At 37.5% G+C, this 25,602-nt stretch overlaps 3 protein-coding genes across 4 annotated transcripts; all 3 read left to right on the forward strand.

Annotated features, from left to right (window-relative positions):
- Positions 1–386: 386 nt before the first annotated feature.
- srp72 (signal recognition particle 72) lies at positions 387–10,040 on the forward strand. Its single transcript, XM_052574612.1, has 18 exons — positions 387–524; positions 1,026–1,146; positions 3,108–3,231; positions 3,333–3,476; positions 3,565–3,676; positions 4,398–4,429; positions 4,609–4,733; positions 5,645–5,702; positions 5,831–5,962; positions 6,044–6,172; positions 6,245–6,317; positions 6,401–6,465; positions 6,741–6,836; positions 6,917–7,098; positions 7,265–7,402; positions 8,198–8,235; positions 8,313–8,472; positions 9,333–10,040. Exons 1-18 carry the CDS (start codon positions 425–427, stop codon positions 9,502–9,504), a joined length of 2,001 nt encoding a protein of 666 aa, XP_052430572.1. The 5' UTR covers positions 387–424; the 3' UTR covers positions 9,505–10,040.
- Positions 10,041–12,709: 2,669 nt separating this feature from the next.
- On the forward strand, positions 12,710–16,498 carry arl9 (ADP-ribosylation factor-like 9). Its single transcript, XM_052574622.1, has 4 exons — positions 12,710–13,405; positions 13,983–14,151; positions 14,342–14,517; positions 15,808–16,498. The coding sequence occupies exons 1-4, from the start codon at positions 13,196–13,198 to the stop codon at positions 15,982–15,984; spliced, it is 732 nt and encodes a 243-aa protein (XP_052430582.1). The 5' UTR covers positions 12,710–13,195; the 3' UTR covers positions 15,985–16,498.
- Positions 16,499–16,512: 14 nt separating this feature from the next.
- Positions 16,513–24,282, forward strand: LOC127971542 (testicular haploid expressed gene protein-like). Of its 2 annotated transcripts, none has more exons than XM_052574620.1 (8): positions 16,513–16,803; positions 16,904–16,934; positions 17,005–17,061; positions 17,267–17,395; positions 19,166–19,288; positions 20,102–20,243; positions 20,350–20,512; positions 23,641–24,282. In XM_052574620.1, the coding sequence occupies exons 1-8, from the start codon at positions 16,794–16,796 to the stop codon at positions 23,646–23,648; spliced, it is 663 nt and encodes a 220-aa protein (XP_052430580.1). In that variant the 5' UTR covers positions 16,513–16,793; the 3' UTR covers positions 23,649–24,282. The 2 variants fall into 2 exon arrangements, with proteins under 2 accessions (XP_052430580.1, XP_052430579.1); XM_052574619.1 differs by having other exon boundaries at positions 16,515–16,803; positions 20,350–20,484; positions 23,641–24,276.
- Positions 24,283–25,602: the final 1,320 nt, after the last annotated feature.

A 25,602-nucleotide genomic window follows, 5' to 3' on the forward strand; every position in this document is an offset into this window, starting at 1 on the left:
TTTTATTTACTAGGTAGTGTAGTGTAGTGTAGTGTGGATGCCAGGTAGTGTAGTACTCATACTTCAACTTTTGTAATAGTTATAAAATTCGAATTATTACCTTTTCACTATAATTAAATTTATGTTCCATAGACTGTAGAAAAACAGGTATGTTCACATCCTTTTAAATCACATTTGGTAATTAAACTCAGCAAGGATAATGATGTGAAAAAAATAAAAAATAAATAAATAAATAAATAAATAAATAAAAATAAAAAAGTCCAAAATAATGTTAAAGTTTAATGTATTATGGGACATTTCTTTCAAACTGAGCTTTTATCCTGTCCTGTGTTTACGCTTTAAATCGCGGACTTTTATTGTGTATTTGGAGTACTGTGGGACTTTTATTCTGCCCCGGTCCGTTGTTCCGCTCATATGGCTAAAGATGGCGAGCGCATCGGGCCCCGTTTCTGCTCTCTGGACCGAGATTAACCGCTGCGGACAGAACGGCGACTTTGTTAGAGCCCTGAAAGCTGTCAACAAAAGTAATATGAAAACATCTTAATCATATCTTTGTCCAGATTTCTCTTACTGTAGATAAAAACACTGTTTAGCTCCATGTCTCCCGTAGCGTGTGTCTAACCTGCCGTTAGCCAATGTCGGTTTTCTATATAAATGTAATATTTTATTGAGTCAACTGAGATGTTTATTTTAATAATACAACTATTGAGAAGCTCTTAAAGAGTGTGATGACAGTCTTCAAGACTTTCAGGTGTTTTGAAGGATCTGTTCTTAGTGATTACGTGTCCTAAGGGGTTGGATTAAATGTAAACATGCTTTCAAATGCCTTCATTTTACATTTAACTTTAAAGATGTACAAGTACTAATTTTTAAATATATACTTGATACTATCATTTTATTGTGTATGTATTGGTTTTTTTTTTTTTTTTTTTTTTGCAGTGATAATTGTATGTATATCAATGTAAAAATCGTTATTTGAGGTTTCACAATGATGTATCTATTTCTTTCTTTCTCCCTGTTTGCAGTTCTTCATGAAAATAAAGATGATGTGACTGCCCTGCGATGTAAAATCGTCTGTCTGATCCAGAATGGAGGTTTTAAAGAAGCCCTGAATGTCATGAACACTCACACTAAATCCCTGACCAGGTGAGATGGTCTAAAACACGTAGAGAGAAAAACAAGTCACTAGAAATAGCTTTCTACCCAGACACCTTTTAACATACTGTTATCTTCATTCTTTAGCTCTGTGTACAATAATCTTAATCACCTCACACACTAATCAGTGCTATCTGTATACATTTCTGAGGCCCCTTAATGATCGACATTATCTTTGCTGAAAAATTAAGCCAATTATAATGCCTTCTGTTATCAAATTGATCGTTTTTGTTTAAAAAAAAGCCTTTTAAGCATGTGTTTCATGTGTCTTTTTGCTGTGAAATATTTACTGATTTGCATGAAGTGAATGTAAGAATAACTTTCATATTATTAGTAATATTTACTGTTACTGGAAGCAACTTGGGTTTACTTGATTGTCCGTAAATAATTTTTTTATTACATATGAACAAAAGGCTTTTGAGGAATGTTTATTTGTTCATCTCTCAATCTGTATGTTTTGATCATCAAACTAAGCATTTAAATGTAATCTTACATATTGTTAGAGATGACTGATATTTATTTTGTTTTATGTATCTTGTATACAATTGTAAAGATCTGATTTATTTACGTTACAGTCAGAATTTCATCTTATGTTTTGCCCATATAAACATCAGAATCTGTACCAAATTGCATATGTTGGCTCAAATTGGCACTCTGAATAAAATTATTTTATTATGAACTATCCTACATATTCTCACTGTATCAAGCTGTATGAGCATTAATATTTTAATGTATCATAAGATACACAACACAAAAACTTTTTTTGGATCAAGACAGTCGTTTGGACTTATCGGTAGTTGACCAGAAGAGACTTGGCTGACCAATATTTTATTAGTCGCATAAAAATACGAAAACAAAACATTCACAGGCTAAGGCATGCAGTTCGTGACGGACAGATCGTTAACGGCTGGTCTTTGGTAATACAATACATCAGGCAGGACAGCCAAATGTTTGCCTGTCATTCATCGAACTTAAATATGGCTTTTATCATCTAAAAATATGTAAATACTAGCAATTTTACATGGCTGCTCAATCTAATGTTAACGTAGGAAAGATGTTTGATATTGTGTCTGTGTGGAGTGTGGAAGCTGAACAGTAGCTCACTGCAGGACAGATGGAGGCACTCCTTGCTCTTAAAATAGAGTAATTTTTGCTCATACAGATAAGAGGAACACATCTTTCAAATCTGTAAAGACTTTAATCTTTGTTTGTGTGCACTCACAAATACTGTGCTTTTGTAAAATAATAAAAGCAACATAGTGCACTTTCTGCCATCTCTGTGAACTTGAGCGTGTAACGCTGTGTATGTCTTTGCCTTACAGACATTAAAAATATATTTATAGAGAGTGAAATATCTTTCAAATGAACCAGTTCAAATGGAAAAAACAAATATTCTCAGATTATGTAATCTGTATGAAACAAGGTGCATGCTCCTGAGATGAGTCAGTTTCGCCAACGTCATCACTTAAACAGAAAACAAAGAATTGTTAAAATGTTAATGCAGTTTCATTAATGTTTTTCACTGACACATTCACAATCATTACTTCTGCCATGCGCTGTGGCAAACTTTCTGTGTACTTGTGCGTTTAGACTATGCAGGCAATTAAAGGCTCATTATAATGATTTAAATGCTTTATTAATAAGCTACTAATCGACCAGAAAAATCCTTAGTCGAGAGCAGCCCTAGTGTAAAGTTTTGTCTTAAGTTAAAAAAAGTTACATTAAAAACAATGTATTATTGCACATTACTTTATTCTAATGAACACAAAAGACATTTGGCTGGTTCATATGTGTTGAAATCAGGTTTGTTCAGTATACAGTGCAGTTTATATATACAGTAACATTTACATTAGCATGCTTCTAGGAGTTGCTGAATTTGGTGGAGGTTTCTGTCCTTTTCTGCATCCTTTTTCAATGTAATAAAAATTATTCATTGTATTTTGTGTCTTTAGTGACATGATCGGGTTCGAGAAGGCCTACTGTGAATACCGTCTGAACAGGGTGGACCACGCTTTGAAAACTATCCAGGGGATCCCAGAGCAGACAGACAAAATCAAGGAGCTCTACGGCCAAGTGGTGAGAGTCGTGTAGTTTGTGTCAGCGTTTGCTGTTTATCAGTGTTCAAGAGGTTTGCTTTTCATGTCCGAATGCACGAGTCGATGCAGTTGTGTGTGTAGTTGTACAGACTGGAGCGGTATGACGAGTGTCTGGCCGTTTATAAAGACATGATCAGAAACACTCAGGACGATTATGAAGAGGAGAGGAAGACGAATCTGTCGGCTGTATTAGCGGCTCAGAGCACCTGGGAGAACACGTCTGCGGTGAGGAACGCACATCATCTGTGGAAATGTGTTGTTTTGCTTTAAGTGGTTGTGTCTTACCTTTCTTTCATGTTTGGTTTGTATTCAGGAGGATCTGGGTTTACCGGAGAGCTCATATGAGCTGTGCTACAACGCTGCCTGCTGCCTGATTGGTCAAGGGCAGCTCAGCCAGGCCATGCAGAAACTGCAGAAGGCTGAAGGTCAGAGGTCATTCCTTTATTGTAGAGTTATAGCAGAGATTGCAAACTATGGGTTTGTATCATTGGAGAAAGCTAATAGTCAACACAGATCATATGCATCATTACTCATATAAAGACTTGATATGCATGCTCCAAAAATATATATTCAAATAGAAAACAGGCATTTCAAATAGTACCGGTAGTAATATTTCGCAATATTATAAAATAATTGTGGTTAAATATGCATTGGAAAAATGCCTTCTTGATGAAGTCCATCTCTCTATAACATCCAGAGATCAGAGGGGTCTTCTTATGAAGTGTGTTTTAAATTAACATGCTTCTCACATCCTGTGGGAGTGTGCTGAACTGCTGGGAAGTCATGTTGTGCAATCCAAACCAGGCAGATTATTTACTGTCAGAAAAACCTCAAATAGGCATTTTCAGTTTTAGGTTTGGCTCATAAAATCTGTGGGTGGTAAAGTGCTTCCTTGTTTTGTTTCTGTTTATGAATGAAAGTTAGCGTTAAATCTCTCCTGCAACTGTGTGTAATACCGAGGTTCTATCACACTAGTCACGGATCACTAATGCTGTGCCAGCTTTGATAAAATTAGCTCTTCGAGACACCTACACAGTTTCGCTTTGAGTCTCGGCAGCTTTTAAGAATAACGTGAGTTGGCTGAGAAAAACATGAATGAGTCAATCAGTTTGTGATTTATTTATTTGTTCTCTTTGTGTTTTCCAGAGTTGTGTAGGAAGTCTTTGGCTGAGGATTCTGTGAGTAATTAATCTATATTTGTGATCTGATGTGCTTGCAACACTTACATGCTTTCATTATTGGGTTTTGCTAACTTAAGCATTACATGCACCACCTTAATAGGGATTTCAATCAATACCTCAAATAATGCGGAGCTATTATTTGATTGATTTGTTGCCATACATTGTGAATCATTTAGGATGTGACGGAGGAGGATGTTGAAGCTGAACTGGCCATCATTCACTCTCAGATGGCTTATGTGATGCAGCTACAGGGCAGAACCGAAGACGCCCTTCAACTCTACAATCAAGTCATTAAACTCAAGTGTGTGTCACAGACTGCACATTTAAAATACTCAACAGGGGTCCTAATGGAAATGTACTCTAAATTTGGAGAAATGTAGCATTACATCACTTGCTCATTAATGGATCTTCTGCAGTGAATGGGTGCCGTCAGAACGAGAGCCCAAACAGCTGATAAAAACATCATGATAATCCACATGACTTCAGTCCATCAATTAATTTAGATGTTTGTGAGAAACAAATCCATCATTAAGGGGCTTTTACTTCAGACCATTACCTCCAACTAAAAGAGATTTCTATCCATATTATTACTTTCTGCAGAAAAAAAGCCAGGAGTGGATTATGTACAGATCAAGAAACGTTTTTTGCCATTCTTTGGACTTAATAATAAGTTTGAAGTTAGATGCTTCTTAATGATGGATTTGTTTCTTAGAAACACACAGCTTTTCTCTTCACAAGACATAAACTGATAAACTGGAGTTATGTGATTTATCGTGGTGTTTTTATCAGCTGTTTGGACTCTCATTCTGACGGCACCCATCCACTGCAGAGGACCCATTAATGAGAAAGTGACGAAATTTCTAAAAAATGTGTTGCTAGGAAGAAACCAAGTCATCTACATCTTGAATGATCTTGAAACATTTTTGAGTAAACCATTTATTTAATAATCCAGCAAATAAATGCATGCTCATGTGATTAAAATGGGAAAAAAGTGCAGAAAATATTTATATAAAAATGTATTTAGTCTGTCTTTTAAGTAGTATCTTGTAATTCTAGTTTTTATTTATATCACTATCATTTAATTCTATTCTAATCATTTATTTATCTTGCTGCTTTGAATCACATTGGATTTAAGAACATTTCTTCTGATTGATATGTTAAGGTTGCCAGATTACACTCACAGTGAGTTTTTGTGTTTGTCTTTGCGTCCAGGCCGACTGATGTTGGTCTGCTGGCTGTGACTGCCAATAACATCATCACCATTAACAAGGTAAATAATATAAAGCAAAACTCTCTCATATCCTCCTTCACATGCCTGAAGGGCAGATCTTGTCAGCTGAATGTTAAATGAGACCCTCAGCTTGTTTGTAAGCGCTGTTGTTATCTGTGCTCTTCCAGGACCAAAACGTGTTTGACTCTAAGAAGAAGGTGAAACTGACCAGTGCTGAAGGGGTTGAGCACAAACTGGCCAAAAAACAGCTGCAGGCCATTGAGATCAACAAAGCCCTGTTGGCTATGCACACTAACCAGGTTTGTTTCGAACAGTATATGCTTTCTCCATGATTGTTTCTGATGGATGTGACCTCTGACTTCTCGACTGTTGCCCCTTAGGCCGATCAGTGCAATAAGATGTTGGCAAGCTTGCAGACCCAGAATCCAGGGCACCCAAGACCGGTTCTGATCAAGGTGGCTCAGCTATGCCGAGAAAAACAGCATAACAAAGCCATAGAGCTCTTACAGGTACTTTGTCCTACTGACTCTTTCATTTCTGCTATCTGTGGTTTTCTGTAATCGTTTCCGTCTCCCCTACAGCGGTTCTCGGATCAACACCCTGAAAGCGCTTCTGGAATCAAACTCACCATGGCACAGCTGTATGTGACGCAAGGTACGGATACAAACCAAACACACAGAGAGCACACTGAACCTACAAGGATATTTGAAATCTAATCGATGTGTACAATCTAACAGGTCATGTGACCAAAGCCTGTGACATCCTGAAGTCCATAGACGAGATGAAGTATAAACCAGGAATGGTGAGATTTAATTTCCTTGTGCTTATTTTTGAAGGGACTTACGAAGGCTGTTAGTGAGTTAAGATTAAAAAAAAGTTATAATATTTTTAGTTAATATAAACTATGTAGTGAAGTCAAAATATGAGTGTTTAAGGACATCATTAAATGCATTCTTTACTATATTTATTTGTGAATATTATTATAATTATTATTTATTTTAATTTTTTATGTTATTGATGTTTTGGCAGTCTTTTGGCTCTATATATTTTTAAATGTTATCCTGTGTTTTTGAGTAGCTTTCTGCCCTGGTCACGATGTACACGCATGAAGAGGACATTGACAGTGCGATTGACGTCTTCACTCAAGCGATCCAGTACTATCAGTCAGAGCAGGTAAACCAGAGCCGTGGAGCTTCAGCCACACTTTATAAGCTCAGAACTGCAGAATTATATTTTACTCTACCTGCTCTCAGCCGGGGTCTGCGATTCACCTCTCTCTGGTGCGGGAGGCTGCCAACTACAAGTTGAAACACGGCCGGAAGAAAGAGGCCACCAGTGATCTGGAGCAGCTGTGGAAACAAAACACGAATGACGTCCACACGCTGGCCCAGCTCATCTCTGCATACTCACTCGTGGATCAAGACAAGGCCAAAGCGTATCCTCAAACATGGCGGTTTTGTACAATAACACCACTCAGATCTCAGCAGGAAGGTTTCCTTCTACTTGACTGTACATTTACTTTGCTTTTCAGAAGGACTCAAATGCTGTATTTTATTGCACTATATATTCTCGTGTTTTCCTGAGCGCTTGGTTTTATTCAGTCTGAGTAAGCATCTGCCTTCCCCGGACACCATGTCCTTTAATGTGGACGTTGATGAACTGGAGAACTCGCACGGAGCCACGTATATCAGGAAGAAAGCTGCTAAAGTCGTGGGCGAAAGCCAGCCTAAAGAACAGGGGTAACGCACACCTTCATTTTGAAACTAATTTACATTTGAGACAGAATCCAGTCCATCTGAACACATCAGTGCAGTAAACCTGGTGCTGTTTGTGTCCATAATAATCACAAATATGCAAGCAGGGATTTCCAAACAAGGGTTGCATTTTGGGAAAACAATGGGTGTTCGATTAAGTTTACAGAATTTCCAACAAGTCTAGATAGAAGTTAACAGCGTTTAACCAGTATTCTTGAATAAAAAAAGGATCTGAACATTTGAAAGTGAAGAATTTAAAACATAAATTTTAGTATTTTAACCTGCAAAAAAATATATTTATAATTAGACTTATAATTATTAATTTTTATTTTTAAAGGACAGTTGTAATTAGTATATTTCTATATTAATTTGTAAAATTTAGTTAAAATCTAAAAAAACTTGAAAGATTAAATAGATAAAAAAATAAAATACACACACACACACACACACACACACACACATATATATATATATATAAATATATATATATATATATATATATATATATATATATATATATATATATATATATATATAAAATTCTAATGAAAAAAATCAAAATAAAACACTATTGTTTGTACGCTTTAATAATTAAATGAATTGAATTATTAAAATATTACATTCAAATCTCAAGGGGGCTTTAAGTTAATATATTATGTCTAAGGGGATTGGCTCACAAAAATGTCTGGTCTACATGAAAGCACTTGATATTTCTAGCCGGTATTTACAGTTCTTTTGCTCTCTTGTTCATTTAACACATTGATCTTTTTTTTATTTCAGTCCAGGGGATGTTAAAAAGAAGAAGAAAAAGAAGAAAGGTATGTCTGCTGCTGTTCTTCTAGTATTTCATTAGCACTGGCAAAGAATACAAAGTTGTTCATATTTTTGTACTCAGGTAAACTGCCCAAGAACTACGACCCCAAATCGACCCCTGACCCGGAGCGCTGGCTGCCGATGCGAGAGCGGTCGTACTACCGTGGCAAGAAGAAGGGCAAGAAGAAGGAGCAGGTCGGCCGCGGCACACAGGGAGCGACATCTGGAGCATGTGCCGAGCTGTAAGTGTGCATACTGCTTTTAATGCAGCTTATACTACTGCATGCCAGGGTTGTTTTAGGAGCATCTTTTTGTTTTCATTAATATAAAAAAAAAAAACCTTTTAATTCAATTTCAGTAGAAGTTTTAGTCATTTTGTTGTTTTAAATTGTGGTTTTACTTTACATCTGTAAAGTTATCAGCAATTTTTGTTTTATTTTCATACATTAGTACATCAACTACATTTAAATGAGATGTTGATTTAGCCACTAGGTGAAATAAGGGTCATTTTACATTTAAGTACTGAATATTAATAATCATTATCATGTATTTACTAGTTTAGGCTAAGTTGGATGTAATTATGCATAAATTACTGTTATTAATAAAGAAAGAACATGTAAGGTGTAACAAGAACATTGCAAAATACTCTTTATCTCAAGTAACACAAATGATGAACTGTGACCCTGCTGAATGCACACAGCACCAATGCAATACAACACATCAGTACAGTAAGTTTGCTGATGTTTGTGACTATAATAATCACAAATAACAATCAAGGTTTTCCAAACAAGGGTTGCATTTTGCACATTGTGCATTTGATTAACTTTACTTAAAGATTTGCACAATTTCCAACATGACTGGATAGACGTTAACAGCGTTTCACCAGTATTTTTGCACAAACAAGGCCTTGAACCTTTTAAAGTGAAGAATTTAAGACAAATATTAGTATTTTAACCTGCAATGTAAATTTTTTTTTAACGTTATATATATATATATATATATATATATATATATATATAAAATAAGCCCTATAATTAATCAGTTTTTTTTTACAAATGAACTGGAAGCAACATTAGAAATACGTTTGGTGTGTGTTTTTCAGTGACGCCAGTAAAGTAGCCAGCAGTCCGCCCACCTCCCCTCGTCCCGGCTCAGGAACAGGCACCGCCACGAGCACCGCGCTTCCCCCGCGACAACAGAAACCTGCTGCGGCCGGAGCCACTCGCAAGAAGGCTCCGCAGAAGAAGAAGAAAGGAGGGAAGGGCGGATGGTAGATGGAGAGAGGGAGGCGAAACGATTTTATCTAATATTTGGTTTGCTTTGTTTTGAAACTCTGAGAAACATTTGTAATAATAAAGATGCCACCTGCTCCAGTGGCCTGGAGGATGAAATGCAAAAGTTTTAGTCATTAAATTCTGAAGGATGAGGAAAAGGAATGTGATTTTTGTGGTGTCGTTTGGATGAATTGGGAATCCGTTGTCAGTGCATTTTTATTTTTTTACCATCCAATCCACATGCATTACTATCTATGTTAAAGAGTCTGTGGCATTTCTCCTTTGCTTTTTTTTTTTTTTTTTATATTAGCTTTTTTTGCCCCCACCCCCCATATGTTCTTGACCTGGATGATTTCTCTGTCTTTTGTCACTGCTTGGTTCATGAATGCTTAATAAAGCAAGTGGCTGTTCATGCAAAGCTGAGATATTTATTTTTTAAATCCAGTGCTCAAATCTGATTATAATTTTGAACAAACTCTCCTCAGAAACAGATCTCCAGTGTTATGTCTTAATAAAGAGATTCCTGGAAAAAGCAATGAACTCTGAATGTAAATGTGTGCATGTTTATTTAGATAAAGCCTTTTTAAACTATTTCACTAAACATAATATAATGCAATTGTTAAAACAGTAGATTTATTACTTGCAGAAACCACAGTTAGTTCTACTTGCTTTATCTGTCTTTGTAATTTTAAATCCTGGTGGATTTTTTTTTTTTTTTTAAGATTTGAAAATTTTTGTGAAAATAAATGCACAGTAAAGCTCAAATCTTGATGGGATTTTTTATTTTAGATGTCATGTCAGAAAAGTCAGAAAGAGCTTTATTACCAAGTATGTTCACAAGCACAAGGAATCTGACTTACGACTGGAGCTCCCAGTGCAAAAGAAAGTACAGACAAAGTGCAACATAACGCAGTAGAAATGGAATATAACACTAAGGAAATCTAATAAAAATAATAATAATGCACATCTACAGATGTAGAAGTGTGAAAAAATTTGCAGATACAGGTGCATCTCGGTAAATTAAAATGTTGTGGAAAAGTTCATTTATTTAATTATTCCTATAAAATTGTGAAACTCGTGTATTAAATAAATTCAATGCACACAAACTGAAGTAGTTTTAAGTCTTTGGTTCTTTTAATTGTGATGATTTTGGCTCCCATTTCACAAAAACCCACCAATTCACGATTTCAACAAATTAGAATATGGTGACAATCAGCTAATCAACTCAAAACACCTGTTTGGTTCACTAGGCTACACAATCAAGGGCAAGACTGCTGATCTGACAGTTGTCCAGAACACAATCATTGACACCCTTCACAAGGAGGGTAAGCCACAAACATTCATTGCCAAAGAAGCTGGCTGTTCACAGAGTGCTGTATCCAAGGATGTTAATAGAGAGTTGAGCGGAAGGAAAAAGTGTGTAAGAAAAAGATACACAACCAACAGAGAGAACCACAGCCTTATGAGGACTGTCAAGCAAAATCAATTCAAGAATTTGAGTGAACTTTACAAGGAATGCACTGAGGCTGGGGTCAAGGCATCAAGAGCCACCACACAGACTCGATAAGGAATTTGTCTACAGTTGTTGTATTCCTCTTGTTAAGCCACTCCTGAGGTGTCTTACCTGGGCTAAGGAGAAGAAGAACTGGACTGTTGACCAGTGATCCAAAGTCCTCTTTTCAAATGAGAACATGATTTGTATTTCATTTAGAAACCAAGGTCCTAGAGTCTAAAAGAAGGCTTGAGAAGCTCATAGCCCAAGTTGCTTGAAGTCCAGTGTTAAGTTTCCACAGTGATGATTTGGGGTCATTGTTATCTGCTGGTGTTGGTCCATTGTGTTTTTTGAAACCAAAGTCACTGCATCCATTTACCAAGAAATCTTGGAGCACTTCATGCTCCCTTCTGCTGACCAGCTTTTTGAAGATGCTGATTTCATTTTCCAGCAGAATTTGGCAACTTTCCACACTGCCAAAAGCACCAAAAGTTGGTTAAATGACCGTGGTGTTGGTGTGCTTGACTGGCCAGCAAACTCACCAGACCTGAACCCCATAGAGAATCTATGGAGTATTGTCAAGAGGAAGATGAGAAACAAGAGACCAAACAATGCAGATGAGCTGAAGGCCACTGTCAAAGAAACATGGGCTTCCACACCACCTCAGCAGTGCCACAAACTGATCACCTCCACGCCATGCCGAATTGAGGAAGGAGTTAGAGCAAAATAAGCCCCTACCAAGTATTGAATGTACAGTAAATGAAAATACTTTGCAGAATGCCAACAATTCAGTAAAATGTTTTTTATTGGTCTTATGAATTATTCTAATTTGTTGAGATAGTGAATTGGTGGGTTTTTGTTAAATGTGAGCCAAAATCATCACAAGAACCAAAGAATTAAACTACTTCAGTCTGTGTGCATTGACTTTATTTAATACAAGGTTTCACAATTTGAGTTGAATTACTGAAATAAATTACCTTTTCCACAACATTTTAATTTATTGAGATGCACCTGTATGTGAACCTGGAGCACAAAACCAGTCGTAAGTAGCACAGGTATATTATTGCAAGAGCCAGCAATACATTGCATGGGTCAAAATAATACTTTCATGGCAAAAAATAGTAGGATATTAAGATAATGTTCCATGAAGATATTTTGTACATTTCCTACTGTAAATATATCAAAACTTAATTCTTGATTAGTAATATGCATTGCTAATGACTTAATTTGGAAAAATGTAACAGTGATTTTCTCAATATTCAGATTTTTTTGCACCCTCTGATTCCAGATTTTCAAATAATTGTATCTCAGTCAAATATTGTCTGATCCTAATAAACCATACATCAATGGAAACTTTCAGATGATGTATAAATCTCCGTTTCAAATAGACCCTTATGACTAGTTCTGTGGTCCAGGGTCACAAATGCTGATTTACATTTAATGTAGAAATTCTATGTATAAATATGCCATTTATGATGTGATTATTTATGGACGTTTGAATTGTTCAGGATGAAGATAAAAAATGCTACGTCTGCGGGGGAAAAAAGAAAAATTTTATTTAGTAATATCGTCATTGTAGTCCTTTTTCATACAGAAATACGACAAAGTTAGGTATACTTTTAGTTTGTTGACTTTCTCTCACAGGTGATTGTGTATTTGTAGATGATATGTTTCTCCAGCAGGAGGCGCTGTGTGTGTCCGAGGCGAGCGCCCTCTGCTGGACCTGTCGTGAGTTACTTCAATCAAACATGTCACCGACGAGTGTGTGCCTTTAATTTAAAAAGACTGGCTCTTGGCGGCACGTTAGTTTATCTCAGGAGATTACTTGAGCTTCAACTCCCGCTGGTTTAAATGAAGATCAAAATCTCTCGCGATCTGTTGTGATTAGCTCACATCTCACGAGACCGCCGCTTTTGTTGTTGATCTCCAGGAAACACAGAAGCTCGGGTAACACCTTTTCCGTTTTGGCGGAAAGACGTGAAATACATTTAGAGTTTTTATAAATCTGCAGGAGTAATCCGTTTTTCGCTCGCGTTATTTCCACTCGTCGTAAATATCGACCTCTGGAGTTTATAATCCACTTGTGGCTCCGCACCTAGGCTCGTGTGTGTCGGATCACGTCCGGTGGCATGTAAAAAAAGTATCTCATTTGTTTATATTTAGCTTTCTTTGCTTTGGAGGCACGAAGTGAGCGTGAGTATGCCCGGTGCGCGCGAGATCGGGTTGGTGGGCGCCGCGCTCGCGCTCACGGGAGGAGTCGCGTGCGCTGTTTGCTATCTGATGCGTAGTAAAACACAAAAACCCCAGAAAACAGTCACAGAGGAGCTGAATGAGGACGGGAGCAGGAGAGAGCACGTGCATAAATCAACCAAGACCGAAACTGCACTAAAACCGCCCAAAATATCAGAGGTTTGTGGGTTAAGATCATAGACTGTAAAAACAGGTTTTGATCCAGTTTTATCCTCTTGGACATTATTTTATACCATTGTTTCTGTTGCACTCGAGGCCTCAATGCAATACGTTGTGCCATAATTAAGATAATTTCATTTTACAGTGACGTGTTTTGAAATGTCATTAATAAATATTATTATGATATTGTATAGTCTATCCATAGTCTATTAACAGGTGCTTAATAGACTATGCATATCTATATCCTATTAAGTAGTTAATTTATATACATTATCACAATATGAAATGCTAAAACTGCACGCTTTGTAAAAACATACCTGTAAATTTATCTAAACAATAAATTTTTATATAGAATATTTAATATATATAGAAAACACTCACTCAAAATAAATTCGCATGCAGTGTCTGCACTGTCGAGCATGGTGTGTAGATTAAATGAACTGCTTTTAGTTTATTGTGAGGACTGTAGTTGAATCCGTCTCGTTCTGTGTGTCAGTGTGACATGAAGCAGCTTTACTCTCCCATCAAGCTGTGATTTCAGTAAAGTGATGTCATGTTTGTTCTGTGTGTTGTGCAGCCCAAGACAGGAGGTACTCAGGTGCTGGTTTTGGGGCTGGACGGAGCAGGAAAGACTAGCTTACTGCACTGTTTTGCCACGGGCAGCCTGGAACAAGACGTGTCCCCCACTCAGGGCTTCAACGCCATCTCCATCAACAAGGAAGAGCTTCAGATCGAGTTCTTAGAGAGTAAATACAGCTCATTTACACACACATACTATAATTACTGTAGATCAAACAGCAACATAGTGCTTGCAACACCAAAGTCATATAGTAGGTTTATTTTTGTTTTAAGTAAATCAATTGAAGGTTTTCATTAACACTATTCAAAAGGTGTATAGTGTGTAATTGTGTCTTTCGTGCTTCCTCTGTCCTGCAGTTGGAGGTACGGAGAATCTGCGTGATTACTGGCGGATGTATCTGTGTAAAGCGCGTGTGCTGGTGTTCGTGGTGGACTCGTCTGATCTCGAGCGATTCCCTCTGGCTAAACGTCTCCTGCACCAGCTCCTATCGGCCGACCCCTGCCTGCCTCTAGTGCTGCTCGCCAACAAGCAGGTGAGAGAGCGCTCGGTAATCTTCTCTCAGCACGATCCGTCTGAGAGAGTGCGTGCCAGGACCATCTGGACGCTCCGACGTGAGGTTAAGGTGCTGAGGCAGTGCGGCTTTTCCTGTTGACGCACCGAATGTTCTTGCAAACACATCTGGTGTGGCAGACGGGCCTTAAAGTCAACCTGAAATCAAACTGGCGCAGGCATAGTTCCTGGTTATATTTGCTGGGATCCTGCAAGTGGACAATCATTCTAATAGGGTACATAATGCAAAAGTGTGCATTATGAAGGTCTGTTTTTGCAAAGTGAATGACATATCGCACACCCCGTCCCTGGGGCCTGTACCATGAAGCAGGATTAGCCGGCTAGCCAGGTAAGATTCACTGTAGTTTGCACCAATCCTGGGTTTTAGCCATGAAAGTGACTTGGCTTTTAGCTGTGTTTGTTGCCATAGTAACTTACACTCCATGGCTAACCTGCTCTCAAACTGAAATCAGACCAATCAGATGTGAGCAAAGTCACACATGCCTGACACAAATAGTCCCTCCCCAGGTTTCTCTTGCTCCACATTAAAGATCACTAGTGCAAAAAAGTAAAAATTGTCTTGGTTTAATGAGCAATGCTTAGTTATTTTGTGATTTTATATAATTGTTATATGATTTATATATTATAAATCCCTAACACACAAGCACTATTAGTTTAACAGTTATTATAAATCATTTATATAAAATGAATATTAATATATACAGATCAAATGTAATATAAATAAGCTGTAGAATCAATAGATAATACTATTTTGAAAATGACTACTTGTGATCTGACATGTTCAAGTCTCTATCGCTATATATTTTCAACTATATAAACTAATTTAGCTACTTTCGCTTGTGACTGCACTAATAGAGCAAGATGATTTATTTTATATGTCCTCTTTCATGTTTCATATGACATTTCAATTAGTCATATTCTTCGTTTTCTGAACAGAAAATAAGTTTTAGATTTGAATCTTTGCTGGGTCTCTCACGAGAAGTAAATCAAACTTGCTTTCTGTTGGCCACTGATGTCACACATTCATCAAAGCCTGAGTTTACAAAAGAAAGTTGATGATCAGCATCATGATTCAAACAAAACTGGATTGGAGTGGTTTGGTTTTGTCAACTCAAAACTAATCCTGTAACTCTGAATTTGTTTAACTACCATCATGGTACAGGCCCCTGGTCTTTTTGGACTAATTCATTAGTGCATGTTTTTCTGTTATTGGAAACATGGTCCTCTCTCTCTCTCTCTCTCTCTCATGCAGGACGTCCCCGGGGCCCGTGGGATCACGGATCTTTACGAGGCGCTGGATTTGGGCAATGTTGGCGATGGGCACCGGCTCAGTGTGATTGGTACTCAGGTGAAGAAGGGAAAGTCTGAGGCCAACGCTGGTGTGCAAGACGCTCGTGACCTCATCATAGAGATGATGTCAGATTATTGACCACCAACTGTGTGTCCTAAAATAGTTTCCTATGGTCACAATTATTTAGGGCTTTACAGTCACCAAAGAGTCTTCAAACCAAAATGACAACTAAACCGCCTGTGTTTGTAGTAGAAGAGAGTCTAGTGACACTAAAAATTTAAAGATCGCTTAAACTGAGGATGAAAATTGAGCATTTTGAAAAAGATGCCAAAGATAATCGTGGTTTTCAGTGCATCGCTGCTGCTGTTGTGATTGTAGATTATGGGATGTTTGAATATCAGTGAACTGATATGAAAGCATGTGTGTTTGTGCTGTTTTTGCTAGTGGATAAGATGCTTAAATTGGTTTATAATGTAACTTGCTGACTTGTCAGTAAGAAGAGTCTTTAATCAAAATGTCTGTGTATAAATTTTTTAACTTGAAATTTCTGTCTTAAAATATGTCTTCTGTCTTTAAATGCCAGAAATCAAGTGAAGATTGAATAAAATTGGAGTGGGACTTTTGATAACCATTAAATATTAATTTAAATGACTGAATGTGTTTGTCATTTTTTTTTTTTTGAAACCAAAACCCTGTAATGTTACTTTTTTAGCATCAGTGACATCATTTTTAGAATCTTTAGAATTACGGGAATCATATTTCCTGTTTTGTTTATGATGTCATGGTCTGTTAGTTCAGGCTGATTTCAGCTCTTCTGTGATGACCGAGCAGGACCATGTGACTTCGGTTGTCACAGTGACAGCTTCCATAGCAACAGGCGGTCTCTATTGTGACATTCGGTAAGCTTTTAGTTTCCCAGGGTTCCTTTGGGTCTGTACCTGAACAGAATGGACTCGGGTACAGTTTGCATTTAAAACAAGCCTAAATATGGTCTTGTGTAATTTTTATTGAAAAATAGGTTCATGTGAATTTTCTGTTTGTTTTCTATTTCTGAAAGAGTCTGGATTAAGGTCATCCCATTTGGATAGGTATGTATATCAGAAAGAAAGAAGTATATCTTTCATTACACTGATAAACTGAAAACATGTTTGCTTTTAGGATTTCGTATCTAGCTCAACCAAAGAAGTCGAAGACCATTTGGGCCACAACACCTTGGTAATGTTTTATTTATTTATTTTTTGCTTGTACTTTAACTTGATTATATACAGTATAACTATATTGTCAACCATGAGTACAAATATACCTGAGGCTGAGGCTTATGCTTTTCAGCACTACTCAAATATCCAGAAAAAACTTAAACCAGCTATTTCATCCCTGGAACCAGCTGACTTCTCAGTTGTGCTTGTGTTGTGGGATTCAGGATCCTGACATGGGGAAACCAGGAATCGATACGACCGCTGTCCCGCTCAGCACTGCAAGCCATTCCGAGCCCCAGAATAAAGGCTCTGGCCCAGCCTAAGAAAGACTTCTGCCTCCAGATCCAGCTCAGGTAGCTAAACAGCACATCAGTAAATGTCTTAAAACTTCCTTTTTATTCAGTCATGTAGTTTATGTATATGTACTGTACTGTTCAAACATTAGTGTTAAGATATTTTGTAATGTAGGAAATTATTTTGTACAGTTGATGGGGGGGCTTTACAGTTGAGACGGGGTGCTAATAAAATAATTAAATTGTGTAGGTAAAGAATGCCTAAACCACATGTACAGTACAGTATCTAAACATCATGCCGTTTCAGTCTAGCATTGTTTATATAAAAACATGCCACACCACTGTTAAATGCATAAACACATTTCCTGCATATATTGAATTTTATTTAATTTTCCCTTAAAAATATACATTTGCATGGCCACATAATTTACTCATCCTGAAGTTGGTGAACAAAAGTTGATGGTCCCATTGACTTTTCCATTGTGGAAGTCATTGGGGACTTTTTGTTTGGTTACCAATATTCTTCAAAATAAATGATTTTGGGTTCAGCAGAAAGAAGAAACTCTTACAGGTTTGGAATAACACGAGGGTGAGCAAATGAAGAATTTTCAGTTTTGGTTGAACTATCGAGTGAGTATTTAGTGTGCAGTTATTAGAAATGATTTGTTTGCATAATGTGTGTGTACTATGTATATTTGTACATAAAATTACACACACGTACAGTATATATTTTTTAACATAACATTTTTCTTGAATATATACACATGTAGGCCTGCCCCAATAATCAATATATCGTCTTATCGCACAATATGGGTCTCATTCATTTTTGGTGACACAATATATCGCCTATTATATTTACTTAAAAATTAAAGTCATCATGTTTTTTGCATTGCAAAGTTACCGTGACGGGCGTAATAAATATACACAGTACAAACATTATGTAAACTTATTTTGGATGTGATTAATCGCGATTAATCGATTTAATTTTACAGCGCTATACAATATTACAGTTTTTATGTATCTGTATTTCATCAAATAATTGCAACCTTGGTAAACCTAAGAGACTTATTTCAAAAACATTACATAATCTTACCAAGCCCAGTTATTTTATGCTACTATATGATGTCAGTTGTGTGAGCTCAGGTTTAGCTGTTTCAGCTTAAACGGAAGGAACATTAATAATGAATGAGTTGAGGTCAGCATTCAGAATCAAGCTTGTGACGTCTGCTAGTTTGCCCTATACTGTTTTGAGGAAATGAGAAAGCAATCCATAATTCCTTGCCGTTCATTTTTGAAGGCGTTGGTTCTTGCAAGTATACAGGTCATATTTTACACCATAGATCAGAATTTGATCAAATATGCTCTAAAAATAATCAGGTTATTTATTTCTCAGCTGCATTTATCAAGAAACACTGATTTCCTTCTTAACCCAACAAATTCCTCATTCATATTACGAGGAAAACTGCATTTAAATTCTCACTTCCTCTGCCCAGCTGCCCCTTTTCCACCCAGTAGCCCGGCTGAAGTCCTCTGAATGAGCAGGTTGTGTCTGAAGCCAGAGAGTTTTTATGAGATAATGGATAAAATAAATTTGGTTCTCCGATTCCAGCTGGCAAGAGTGTTTCTAGCCCCGTTCTCCACCAGAGAGCATAGGAATCACTCTTATAAAAGATCATGAAGAGAAATATGGGTGTGATTAGCATAAACACTCTCCAAATCCTAGTTTCACTTGTTCCTAGCAAGCATCCTGTAACACTCGTCCCATTGTCTTGGTTGAAAAGGTTATTTTTTTCTCAGATGTCAGACATTCCCTCTGCAATCTTCCTGCAGGAAAGAGGAAGAGGAGGAGAGATGGATGAAGATCTCCCGCCCTTCCTCTCATGCAGTGCAGTACGAGAACCTTGTCCGTCTTTCAACTCCCAAAACCCGAGGAAGAAGTGCCCAGGAAGTGAAGTAAGAGGTCAAACGAGACCCGGACACATTCATGAGATCTTTCCAGAACTAAAATTAGCTCCTGCTGAGGAGGAAGCCAAAAATTCAACATCTGTTTTTCCAGTAGCGCTCTGTGTGTGTGTGTGAGAGAGAGAGAGAGAGAGAGAGAGAGAGAGAAAGAGAGACAGAGAGACGATGCTGTCAGACAATAGACCACTGTCTGGTGTGTAACCTCTGGCAAGTCTTGTGTTTGACCACAGAGGTCTTTTGAAAATCTTAAACCACAATCTCAGATCTGGGCCCAATTTCATCTCCAAGCTGTTTTACAGACTAACATATTGAGTCAGTTTTGTTGGTGTATAATTGTGTTTGTGAAGACTTCACGTCTCTTATATTTTGCGATAATTCTGTGGTATTGAATTAACCATTCAATACCGCTGAACCATTTTTTTGTAACCTGTGGATTTCTGTTACATAATATCTTGAGAACATATGCACTGGGAGCTTGAAGAAAGCTTTGATTCTTGTCAAGCAAACCCATAAGATGATTTTTGAACGTCTTGGTATACAGTAGATAAGAAAATGTGAGTTATCAGCAATCCAGTATTCAGTGTCACATGGTCCTTCAGAAAGTGTTCTAATATGCTGATTTGCTGCTCAAGAAACATTTTTGCTGCTTAATATTTTTATGGAAACTGGGATACATTTTCTACAGGATTCTACGAGGAATAGAGAAAGTCCAAAAGAACAGCATTCATTTGCAACAATAAATGCCATTACTGTCATTTTAGATAAATTTTAATGCATCCTTGAAGTATTAATTTCTTTCTGTAGTTCTCCTCACTCATTGTTATGTGAGCATGACTGTCCCATCTGGCATGTGAGTCCTAGTTTAAGGGACACTGTCGTTTCGCCCCGAATCCTCCAGATGTCCATCCCCAAAACCCACCACCCCGACTTCACCAGCAACAGACAGGTCTGAATTTACAGGAGCAACATCGCTTTTAAACTGAGAACTGGTGCTTGATTCTTTGTGAGGCCGAGTTTTACCATTCACATTGACTTTGTGTGTTTGTGTGCAGAATGTGCAGACATTCATCTCATATGCAGCTCAAACAGCTAAAATGACGTCTAGACTGGAGCAGCTCTCACTGCCCAAACTAAGAAAGAACAGACACTTCTATGACCCCGGACAACCAGAGAGTCCTATCCGAACTGTAAGAGACACACTGTGCTTAACCTCAGGTTACTGCCATTCCTATCCCCACTTTTAACCCAGGTTAAAGGAACATTTCACATTTATAATTAAAATGGGTTTAGAACCGCTTTTAACCCAGATTATGAATGCAGGATCAGCATCGCAATTCCTATAGTAACTCCACATTGCAGTGCCAAAAAATGCAGTGTTATGTTACGGCTAGATGCTTTAGCAACAACAGCCAATCGAGTGCCACATCTTAACATGCTTTAGACCGTCATGGAAATCTGTGCATTGTATGAACAGTCGTTTCAGTTTTTGAGGAGAAAAATGTCTAGTGCTGACGGAAAATGCATTTTGTGGAGTGAAAAAAAGTTTTATTTTTACACACATACAGGTGCATCTCAAATTAGAATGTTGTGAAAAAGTACATTTATTTCAGTAATTCAACTCAAATTGTGAAACTCGTGTATTAAATAAATTCAGTGCACACAGACTGAAGTAGATTAAGTCTTTGGTTCTTTTAATTGTGATGATTTTGGCTCACATTTAACAAACTCACCAATTCACGATTTCAACAAAATAAAATACTTCATAAGAAAAATTTGTGAATTGTTGGCCTTCTGGAAAGTATGTTCATTTACTTTACATGTACTCAATACTTGGTAGGGGCTCCTTTTGCTCTAATTACTTCCTCAATTCAGTGTGGCATGGAGGTGATCAGTTTGTGGCACTGCTGAGGTGGTGTGAAGCCCATGTTTCTTTGGCAGTGACCTTCAGCTCATCTGCTTTGTTTGGTCTCTTGTTTCTCATCTTCCTCTTGACAATACTCCATAGATTCTCTCTGGGGGTCAGGTCTGGTGAGTTTGCTGACCAGTCAAGCACACTAACACCACGGTCATTTAACCAACTTTTGGTGCTTTTGGCAGTGTGGACAGGTGCCAAATCCTGCTGGAAAATGAAATCAGCTTCTTCAAAAAGCTGGTCAGCAAAAGGAAGCATGAAGTGCTCCAAGATTTCTTGGTAAATGGGTGCAGTGACTTTGGTTTTCTAAAAACACAATGGACCAACACCAGCAGATAACACTGACCCCAAATTATCACAGACTGTTAACACTGGACGTCAAGCAACTTGGGCTATGAGCTTCTTCACCCTTCCTCCAAACTCCGGGACCTTCGTTTCCACATTAAATACAGCACTTGCTCTCATCTGAAAAGAGGACTTTGGATCAGTGGGTAACAGTTCAGTTCTTCTTCTCCTTAGCCCAGTTAAGATGCCTCTGACATTGTCTGTGGTTCAGGAGTGGCTTAACAAGAGGAATACGACAACTGTAGCCAAATTCCTTATCACGTCTGTATGCCTTGACCCCAGCCTCGGTCCATTCCTTGTGAAGTTCACTCAAATGAATCAACTTTGCTTGACAGTCCTCATAAGGCTGTGGTTCTCTCTGTTGGTTGTGCATCTTTTTCTTCCACACTTTTTGCTTCCAACTTTCTGTTAACATGCTTGGATACAGCACTCTGTGAACAGCCAGCTTCTTTGGCAATGAATGTTTGTGGCTTACCCTCCTTGTGAAGGTGTCAATGATTGTCTTTTCCATGATTGTGTAGCCTATTGAACCAAACTGAGAGACCATTTTGAAGGCTGAGGAAACCTTTGCAGCTGTTTTTAGTTGATTAGCTGACTGGCATGTCACCATATTCTAATTTGTGGAGATAGTAAATTGGTGGGTTTTTGTTAAATGGGAGCCAAAATCATCACAATTAAAAGAACCAAAGACTTAAACTAGTTCAGTCTGTGTGCATTGTATTTATTTAATACACGAGTTTCACAATTTTAGTTGAATTGCTGAAATAAATGAACTTTTCCACAACATTTTAATTTATTGACATGCACCTGTAGCCCAAAAAGTCAATACAGGAAAAACGTAATACTGTATATAATAGCAGAATCTTAATAGGAGAATGCGCAGTACTAGAGCCCTGAGGTCGTGTGCTGCATTCGTCCAATCAGTCACATTGATAGTGCAAAAATAAAACCAAGATAGCCCTTGATTCATTTTATCCAGATTTTAGAATGACCCAGGGTTAACTAGTTTAACTGAGTGTGAAAAGCACTGTAGAAAAATGTACTGTATATGTATAAATTGTAAATTAAACAAATATTGTTTACAAGAATTACTGTAAACTATACTGATGGACCAACCAGAATTAAGTATTTCAGGTCCTGTTTACACCTAATATTGAAGGGTTAGTTCACCCAAAAATCTAAATTTTGTCATTTATTACTCACCCTTATATAGTTCCATACCCATAAGACCTTCGTCCATCTTCAGAACACAAATTAAGCATCACACATGCATTTCGGTACTTTCATGAATGCACATCAAAAACGGACATGGCAGAGAAGAAACTGTTGAATAATGTTGTTTTCTTTGCACACAAAAAGTATTCTTGTAGATTCATATATTTATGGTTGAACCACTGATGTCAAACAGACTTATTTTATTGGTGTGAAAGTTTATCCCTGTCAGACCTGAGACTCAAAGCCACAACCTTCAGGTTACAAGTCCAACTCTCCATCCATTAGGCCACAACTGTCCTTACTATGTTTCTATGCCTTGAAAGTGTCCATTACATTGCTATCTACGCAGCATCAGAGCGCTGTCGAATTTCATTAGAATGATCTTAAAATTGTCTTCCGAAGATCAACAAGTCTTATTTTTGGAATAAGACGAGGGTGACTAATTAATGACAGAATTTTCATCAAGATTCATTTCTGTCAATCAGATCACAAGTGGACAATGCTAAATACGGGGTTTTAAACATTTTGAGCTTTTCCACATTTTGACCACTTCCAGAGATCAAAAACGGATTCAACCGAATTGCTTTCATGGTGTAGATGCTCACGTGCTTGAATGGGTTCAAACAGCCACCAAATACAGTCTCATCTCTGCTTAATCTAATTGTTAAACTATTTAAAAAGCACAATGTTTTCTTACCAGTCCTGGTTCTAACACAAACCCACAGCATTTGGTGTAGCTTTGCGAGTATCAATGAAGAAATAAAAGCTGCTGTTGGTCACTCTTTCTGTTATTTTGGTTGGTAGTAGGACATCAAATCTGTCTGGATTTCCAATTGTGGGTTGATTCAGCCTTCTTTGGCTCCTCTTTCAGGTGTCTAGAGGAGCAAGAACCGCCACAGCGAGTGCCCGAATCCAAGCTTTATCCACTCCTAAAGCCCTCTCTAAAGATTACATCCCACCCAGAGAAGCAACATGGCAGCCCTGAGAAAACAAGACCGACCACAAAGCTGTGGTTTCCAGCACATCCATCATCTGCAGTTATTGTATTTTGTCACTTTCTCACACCTTCCTTTTCCTATCAGGAGCTTGTTGATTGGTTGAGCTCTCTTTGCTTTCGCTCTGGTTTTCTAATCAGTCTCAGATTTTGACTCTGGACTACTTTTGACTGAAACGTAAGTACTACATTATTCTTAGCCTGCTGCCAAACCCGCCTGGCTCCTCAAACAGGACTGTGTGTTTTACGCCTGTAGTGTTTCCAGATTGACTCTTTTTGGATTTGTGTCTAGCTGCCGCTTTCTGTGAGAAAATGCTGCAAGAATATCTATCAGCATCTGGTTTCAACATCGGTGTAAGTTATCGTGCCTGGACTTTCATTCTATACATTCACCTAGATTACACTTCTGTACTAGAATCATGATAGAATCATAATAAATTAATTAATGAAATCAAATAAAAATGTGTACATTGGCAATTATTTCAATAGTTACACTGTATTTGCTGTAAAAAAAAAAAAAAAAAAAAATATATATATATATATATATATATATATATATATATATATATATGCCTTGTTGTGATCAAGTTTAATTAAATAATTGAAAATGAGTTACCAGTAACTTAAAACCGGTTACATTTCTGCATGTGTTTTGGACTCTGTACAGTTGCTTATGTCACTGCAGGAGCCAGTTGGACCCCAGATCAATCCAGTTTTCCTTCTCTCCATCATTTCCTGCTGTTTTCTCAAAGTCTTTCCTATTCCCATGATCCTCCTCTAACTCTTTCTCTCTGACCCATGGGTGACAGATTCCACTGGAGTCTGTTGAGTTGTCTTGGTAACACACAATGTCCTGGCTCTCCGTCAGCCATTCAGATTCAGTGAACAGATCTAGTTCCTCTCACTATATTAACTCATCAAACAGAACAGATTTAGTGGTGAAAGGCTTGTGTGTGTAAATAACATTGATAAAACGGGGGAGGTATTCCAACATATATGTGACCCTGCACCACAAAACCAGTCATAAGGGTAATTTTTTTCAACATTGAGATTTATACATATAATATTATACGAATAAGCTTTCCATTGATTTATGGTTTGTTAGGTTCTGACAATATTTGGCTGAGATACAACTTTTTGAAAATCTGGAATCTGAGGGTGCAAAAAAATCTAAATATTGAGAAAATTGCATTTAAAGTTGTCCACATGAAGTCCTTAGCAATGCATATTAGTTTTAATATATTTACGGTAGGAAATTTACAAAATATCTCCATGGAACATGATCTTTACTTAATATCCTAATGATTTATGGCATGAAAGAAAAATTTATAATTGTGACCCGTATATTGTATTTTTGTCTATTGCTACAAATATACCAGTGCTACTCAAGACTGGTTTTGTGCTCCAGGGTCACATCATGTTTAAAATAATAAAACTAAATATTGTGGTTCTGCCTTGTTGTTAGCAACCCAAGTGTTTTAAGGTGTTGCAAAGATGTATTAACAAGAGACCTCAATTACAGCCTCAAACAGAGACCAAAAGCAACAAACCTGTGGATTATTGTAATGTTTTATCAGCTGTTTGAACTCTCATTCTGACGGCACCCATTCACTGCAGATGATCCACTGGTGAGCAAGTTATGTAATGCTACACTTTTACAAATCTGCTCCCACGAATAAACAAACTCATCTACTGTACACCTTGGAAGACCTGAGGGAAGATGACGTGGAAGGAATACTAAAAATAATTAAATAATAATACGTTAATAAATGACGTGGATGAAACGAGTCAAGAGAACCAGTTGGTGAGGTACGCTAATCTACTGCAAGAGCTTAAAGC

This window comes from Carassius gibelio, chromosome B14, assembly GCF_023724105.1.
Source record: "Carassius gibelio isolate Cgi1373 ecotype wild population from Czech Republic chromosome B14, carGib1.2-hapl.c, whole genome shotgun sequence".
NCBI lineage: Eukaryota > Metazoa > Chordata > Actinopteri > Cypriniformes > Cyprinidae > Carassius > Carassius gibelio.